At 35.9% G+C, this 8,147-nt stretch overlaps 1 protein-coding gene across 1 annotated transcript; it reads right to left on the bottom strand.

Moving 5' to 3' along the window:
- Positions 1-5,959: 5,959 nt before the first annotated feature.
- On the bottom strand, positions 5,960-7,876 carry LRRC4C (leucine rich repeat containing 4C; the record flags this gene model as incomplete). The annotated part of the gene is made up of 1 exon (XM_084287515.1): positions 5,960-7,876. The coding sequence occupies one exon, from the start codon at positions 7,874-7,876 to the stop codon at positions 5,960-5,962; it is 1,917 nt and encodes a 638-aa protein (XP_084143641.1).
- Positions 7,877-8,147: the final 271 nt, after the last annotated feature.

The raw sequence follows: 8,147 nt of genomic DNA, 5'->3' as shown, positions 1-8,147 counted from the left end.
AAAATGACAGTTGAACAGTGAGACAGAAATGGCAAGCCAAGAAGGGCAGGGAAAGGGAAGACAGTGGGTACTGTCAAAAACAAAACTCAGATTGCACTGACTCAGCTCTGTCAACTATCCATCCTTTTGAGGAAGTAAATGAGCACATTAAATCAAATTGAATTACACGTTAAAGAATTAAGTTAGTCATAGAGGTTGGATTAATTCAGCGGTCCACTAACTCCAGTTTCATTTTACTAGATCATCTCCCAGCCAACTTATTCTGTCTTTCCCTATTTTTGCATTTGTTCTTTTACTCCATTTATCTCACCTGTAAAATCACAGACTCACATTTTAATTCTACACACATACAGACCTGTACATGTATAGCATTCAGGTTTCTTTTTTTTTTTTTTTTTTTGGTAATTTAGATGAGTTTAACTGAGTTACTGTGAAAGGCACAGAAGTACTTTTCAAGTTAACAGAATTCAAAATTTCCTACCAAAATAAAATACAACTGCAATTTATGTTTTAAATATGATGAAAGTATAACCCATACAAAACCATATTCTTCAAACTCATCTGTGCAGCATATATTACTATTGCACAACAGAATCAAAGAAATTGAGGAATCTTTCACTGTACAAGCCATTTCCAAACTAAGGAAAGCCCCAGAGAATATTAAACATGAACCTGCAGTGAATGGAGCTTAGATATTAAAAGAGAATTGCCTTGCAAGGCCTGTCTGAGAAATTGTTCCAGAGCTGAAAGTCCAGATTACATCATTCATGTACTTCAACATTTAAAATGAAAACAGAAATCTGTGGATAGGGCAGCCAGAATACTTGAACAAGATGAATGATACAGAAAGTTGTTCAAATTTTTAAGTTTGCATATAGTATTAAAAAGATGTAAAGTTTATCTAGGATGTCTGACTTACACTTCTTGCTGTAATCAATCCATCCTACTGATACTTTCAAGTTTAAAACAAAAGTGTTCTGATATCTTCTAAAAAGGATATATATATTTTTTTAAAACTAGTTTTCTACTTTTGCATAAGACTGGATTTTCAAAGTTCTCAAAATGACAGACCTTATTTTCCTTTTACTTACTGTACAAAGGATAGTCATAAAATAATCATCTGATGATGTCATCATTTCAGTACCTCCTTGTCATTTCAAAATTGAGTAATTCACTAGAATTACAGTATAGGAAAGATTTTTTCACTTTTAAAAGCCAGGCTTCACTGATTCAGTCCTTTTGAGATTACTCAAATTACACTCTGAGTATAAGTTTATAAATGTGTGAAAGGAATTAAAACAAGGCAAATTGAAAACAGTATTTTGTTTAACAAATCTCACCTAGGGAAATCTCAAATTATTCTTATGGAAGTAAATTGCATGTAACTACTTAAGTACAGATCTCATTTGTTCTTAAGAGTTCTTAATAGTGCAAATACTTTCCCAGACTCCTTTAAACCAGAGTTAGCATTTTGTTGAAGCATAATGACTTTGTCCTTCGTGTAAAACTTACACTGTAGACCTGTGATTTTTTTTTATTCTTCAAGGTTTCAGTTTAGTGGACACTAAGCCTTGAAACCTATCAGTGATTAAATCCAATAAACAAGACAAATAATTCCTTCATTTTTGGTCATGCACTGCATGTCTGAAACTGAGTTATTATACCCTGATTAGTTTTGCATCTATGCTCTTAGCTGGGGAGCAGCCAATGAACTTGTTCCTAATTTAGAGCTCTGCCATATTCTTCCAGCTGCAAAGTAAAAACCACAGCATTTCCATGGGACATCACTACAGAGTGAGGCTGCAGGGCCAACAAACATTGCAGATTTACCAGACAGGTTTCCCAGAATCTCCCCAAACCCATCTTCTGCTAGCACTGCTGTATTTTAGTAGCGATAGCTGTAGATACCATTCTACTCTGGTACTAATATAATACTAATAATACCACCTCCACACTAAAGCATCCACCATTATGTTCAGACTAACTGTAGACTGAATTTCGGATATACGTTTGAACTGAAGACTGAAGATGGCAACATCTGCACAAATGAGAAAAAGATGCATTAAATAGTTCTAGTAAGAAAAACAGAAACCCAGATACTGAAGTTCAACCCCCCTTATTATAACTTGAAGATAAGGATATATTAATTCATTTACCTCTTTTGGTATGAAATTGAAAGGTAGCTCCTAACATTTCCTAGACCTTCATCGCGAGGACTTAGGAAAAAAAAAAAAAAAAAAAAGAAAAGTTCAAAACATTCTGTACTTAGCTCATGTAAAAATTGGAATATAGGGAGAAGGGGTTGAAAAGATTTTCCATTCTCATCATTGAAAAGACTACAGGAATGGTCATACCTAACATATAAAAGCTGTTATGAAATATTTTCACAAGACTATGAAGCTAGTACATCTAAATACAATATCAATTTAGTTATCTTTTCTCTAATGTTGTGATTAAGCTATAATATGGGGAAGGGGAATCTCAAAACCACTAAATATAATTAATTCATTAAGATGAGCAAAAAAACAATACAATTACTGTAACACTTTTAATGTATTTAGCCCTTTTCAAAGTAAAATAAAACGTCTGTTTTGTATAATGAATTGGATGGAAGTCGCTTGCTTTGCTTTTCACAAGTTATTTCTGTACATGGCAAGATTTATAAGACTTGATGACACTTCCAGAAAGAAAATGCTCTGTTCTTTGTGTTCATATAGGACAACAGGGAACCATCTTCAAACTCCATCAAATAATCTGAAGAACAATTCATACTTTCTCATGAGCCCACTAGAAAGTGATAGCTCATAATCAAGGTCACATTTTTTTCCCCACAATTCTTTTACATCATACACAACCACGTCACCTGTAAAAGAAATTTCATTAGAGCTTTCTATCAGTTATGCTCTCCCCTGTAGGAGACTCAGGCTTCATTCTTAACACTGTAGTCTTTGCAAGAGTTGCAGGCTGTGTTAGCTTGTGATTTAAACACCAAAACAAGAAAGTGCACAGCACTCCCCTCACATTATTGCAGAGCTCAGTTCAGAATTTAAACTGTGGTATTCTCTAACTCTGGTATTAAATTAATCTGCAAAAATAATCTCTGTAATTCCAAGAAGGATAGGGAAGATGCAGGGAATGTCACAACTAGTACAGTTTCCACTTAGCACATATATCTTCTAACCAAACACACTAAAATGCTTTTTCTTTATCCCTATTATGAATGAGCAGGAATATCTGTGGTTTTTGTTTGTTTGATTTTTTTTTAAAGTATTATTTAATTAGTCAATATAACCTGATTAATACTCAATAAAAATATATATATATATTGTTAAAAATAGTTACTGATATTATTTTGTATCACTTCAAAGAGGAATAAAGATTGTTATTGACACTGTGTCCTGCTTTGCAACAGCTATATTTTTTATTATTATTTTTTTTTTTCTTAAAGGCCTCCAACACTTAACCTTTAGCAGTTAGTAAAAACTGCATGTTTATAAAACCATGGCGACCTAAAGTGCTTTAGCAGATAGCAGCTAGGGAGTAGCCATCTTTTTAAAATAAACCTGTTGATTACAGATGGTCCAGATATAGGTTTCCCAGAAGCAACTTTTTCAATTGTCAGATAAGTATTGGCCATGTTAATAATGTTACTAGCCAGATGGGCAAAAATACAAATACCCGTGTACTTGCAGCATTTCTGTACAGACTTCATCACAACACTTAGAAGAAATCACCAACAAAATTCTGTAATGCACTTTGAAGAAATAGGCAAAGCAAGGAATCACTACTTCAGTGTTTTACATTCAGGTCCATCTTTGTCCTCTATTAAAATTCCCTTAGAGTAGATATTATTTCTCATGAAGTACATCAAAGCATAATGTCTTGCCAAATGTTTCTTTGAGATTATTATAGAACTTTTGGGTTCATTCGGCATTATACTTATCAGACTCCTTGCACTGCGTGATTCATTGTCACATATCTTAACATTGTCCTTTTTAAATCAGACCTTCTCCCTGCTACATTCATTTGCAACCTTGAGAACTGTGTATCCAACAAGATATTTATCCCATCAACTTATCTAGACATTCCTTCTTAGTTTTACAAAATAGAAGTATATTGTTCAGGAGGATCTTTGTCCTGCATGCTGTTCATACCAGAAAGGTCCACAGAAATTTTGACAAGAACTAAGTACATTATTTACCTGGAACGGGTCAACTGAAACTCATGGTATGTGTAGTTAAGGAAAGAAATCAGTGAAAAGACATTCAGAACTAATATTCAGTATGATTGCTTTTCCTAATCTACATTGTCTTAAAATGCGTCTACTCATTTGCCAATGCGTAGTTTAATACAATAGTTTAATCCTACACTTGGAAGAATACAGTGTCCTGAGTCTGTTTTTTTCTTAAGCAAAGTCTTCCTTTTACCTTTCAGCATACAAGATATACACCATTCCTATACCAATAAGCTAAATCCACAGAACATATGAAAATAGAAAAGAAATGAAAGAAATGGGTGTACAGTTCCTATCGGTAAATGAGTCTGAGTTTTATTTAAACTAAACTGGTTACTTTATAGGCAGCCTAATTGTCATGCAAATCACACTAAACTGATCTGGCTAAGCCTGTCCTGTCTTTTTTCTTCCCCCTATTTTTTTATTTTTAATCAAAATCCTTGGATGTCCTCCAAGTTACACCTTCAACAGCATTTTGATGTAATTTTGCACACAGAGATACAGATCTAAACATGGGTCTTATAGATATCTAAAGATATTTCATATTTGTCTAGGAATACCAGAATAGCTGAACTGGAAACTACTAGCTTTGATAAAAATAAATAAATAAATAAATAAATAAAAATTCGTATTGATAGCTGTAGATAATAAAAAGCAGAACATACTTTTCATCTTTGTCTAATAAATCCAGTGATACCCAAAACTTTTTGTAGAACTTTCCCTGGTATTGTAGGATACATCTGGTGATATAAAAGAGATAACTCTTAACACTGTTAGAAGATATCATCATTATTTTGCATTAAAAACCAGGCAACCTTGTTTGCTAGTGGACTGCTTACACAGACTAAAACAAAAACTGTGCTATTCTTCAGTAATGATCCAAAGTGCTTTAATTATTCTCTTTAAAGTGATTGTGTTTTGGACCATCACAGCAGAATATTGTAAGAAATTTAAAAAGCTTTTGATGTTTAAAGCCACACTACAAATGAGCTATATCCAAGTACAGAAAAAAAAACAATATTTTATTTATAATCTTAGTTTAGTGTTTGAACTACAAATTCTGGTTCTAGAATTGCTTAAAAGATAATGGGTTTTATAGGTTTTCACAAGTAAATTAATTTTTTTTATTATTATTATTTTTTTACTTTTTCTTCCTTTTTTCACAGAATGGTCCTTTTGGTAAATACAGAGCAAATTGTCAAATCATTACATGGAGAAAAAAAAAAAAAAAGTTTGCTTGTTTGTTTTGCTCACTTGTAAAGCTGCTGCTAATATTCCATTCCCTGTTGAATAATTTCAAAAAGGGCATGAGAAAACAAAAGAAAAAGAAGAGAAAAAGAAGTGACAAAATAGACCGAATCTCACCACTAGAATTCACCATAAAAATTCCCAAAGTGTAACAGAATTCTTACAAAATTTCCTAGACCAGTTCTTTTAGGGAATCAAGATCTCCTATGAAAAATATGGCAAATGGGAATCAGGGTTGGGTGGGAAGGAAAAAGGGAAGGAGGAGGGTAAATAAGTGCAGCAAAAAACAGGTTCTGAGGAATACACATAATTTTGTCTGCTTTAGATCACAATAGAATTTTTAATAAATAAATTTCTTTTTTCTTTGTAAAGACACTTTTTTGAAACAGTAGATTTAGCCCAGTCATTTGTGTCATTTGCTTTATAAACCATCTTTTTTTTTCGTCCCCACCCCCACCCCATAATGTCTTAAATGTTTTAGATCTGAGTCTCTTGTACATTGTCTTTTGAGTTCATTCGGATCAATAACGGTTCATGCACTGAACTGTGTATTGAATTTATTGTGTTAACTGTTGTTGTGTGGTTGAAAGGAGACTTATAAGAGTTATAGTGATTTAGGTGCTCATGCTCTATTGCTGGCATGGGCAAGTGACTCTCTATGGGTGTGTCACCTGTAAGCTCATCATCCACATTAATGATCTCTACAGTCCGTGTTGGAGCATGATGGTTCTGCCGGTGATGCTGTTTCCTCATTTTGTAGAAAATTACCAGCATCACAGCAGCCATGAGAGTGATAGCCACAAAACAACCAATTATGATTTTGGTAGTCTTCATAACCTCATCTATTCCTGGGATCCCGTTGTTTGCGTCCGTCACAGGAATGGTGAACGTTTTTTCTGTTGATCTTGTGCTCTGTGGAGTGAGTGAGGTTGTCATGTTAGTGGTCTCCCAGTTGGTAACTGGTGTGGGCCCAACCTGCTCTGTGGTCTGTGCCTCATCCTGAGAAGGTTCCACAGTCTCTACTGTGACAGTTGAAAAGTATGTGTAACCAGGATTATCCAGGGCCGTCACATTCAGTGTGGCAGAAGCTGTGGTATTCCCAACAGAGTTACTCACCATGCATGTATACAAACCCGTGTCTTGCACAGTTACCTTTGTAAAATTCAACGTGCCATCACTGAGCACAGCAATCCGAACTCTGTATGCCCCATGTGTCATAACAGATCCATTTGGAGTAATCCAAGATACAGAGGTCAGGGAGGTTGATGCCCGGCATTTCATCTCTGCAGCCATGCCTTCAGTGACGTTGAGGTCTGCTGGTGGCTCCACTATGACTGGAGCGTAACACGTGAAGTAGTTCAGGTCCAGCTCACCAATGTACCTTCCTTTCAAACTAGGAGGTGTGTGGCAACGGGCACAGCACGCAGTATTGGAGGGTGCTTTGTCTTTAATCCACCAGCTGAGCCAAAGGATGTCACAGTTGCAGTTCCAAGGATTGTGATGCAGGTGGATCCTTTCGAGACGGAGCGGTGTGAACAGGTCATGAGGCAGTAGTGTTAAATTATTGTGTGCCAGATTGATCTCCACAAGTGATTGAAGGTTATCGAAAGCATTCCTTTCTATCACTTGAATCTGGGACTGTATCATCCACAGTTTCTGAAGATGCATTAACCCTTGGAAGGAACCTGGCCGGATGGCAGTCAGATGATTCCCAGAAAGATCTAACTCATCCAGTTTTACAAGTGGGGTGAGGTTAGGAATCTCTCGAAGATTGCACATGGCAAGGTTCAAATACCTCAAGTTGGACAGACCTTCAAAGGCACCTTCTGAGATATATGAAAGCCTTTTCAATTCTCCCAAATCCAACCTCCGGAGAGAAGGAATTCTGTTAAAAGCATAAGAAGGAATGCTCTCAATGGGGTTGTTTCTCAACCACAGTTCCTTCAGTTTTGACAGGTATACAAAAGCCCCATTTGGGATAGTGGTCAGACGATTGTCAAAGAGTTCCAAAGTATTGAGATTGGCCAGACCATTGAAGGCCCCTATTTCAATTGTTCTGATGTGATTCCTGCTGAGCTGCAGGATTTCTAGGTGCCTCAGGTGCTTGAAGCTATTCACTTTAATGATTTGGATCTGATTTTCATGGAGGTTGAGTAACCGGGTGTTGGTGGAGATGCCGTCTGGCACGTCTCTCAGATTTTTCCGTACACAAATCACTTTACTGAACTGGTTGCTGCAGGAGCAGACAGAAGGGCAAGTTTGAGCCCTCACTAGACCAGCTACCACAAGAAGCTGAAGAGCCAACAGCACCACAAGCAGGGGGTCAAATAGGGCCCTGTTAAACCTAGGACCTATCATTATCTGCTGTGGATGTAAGGTCATCTTGTTCAACATTCATAATTTATTTGGTGTTGGTCCTTCTGGAATTTGAATAGTCTGAAAGAAAGAAGGGAAAAGGAGAATATTAAATTAATCTCAAATATTTAAATGTGCTCTCTAAACAGAGAGCCTTCTCAAGTCCTTTCAGTCAGCTCTACCAATTTCATCAAACTGTAGTATAAATAGCTATACAAATTCTAATATTTTGTTTCCTGTAAAGCCATGCCAGGTGTAATTAGCAATAAGAAATATCCAGACACTAGCTTTTCCTGCTCATTCCAAAGTA

Source organism: Netta rufina, assembly GCF_964035555.1.
Source record: "Netta rufina genome assembly, chromosome: 5".
NCBI classification, from domain to species: Eukaryota; Metazoa; Chordata; class Aves; order Anseriformes; family Anatidae; genus Netta; species Netta rufina.
This window is presented reverse-complemented; position numbering and strand designations above follow the sequence as displayed.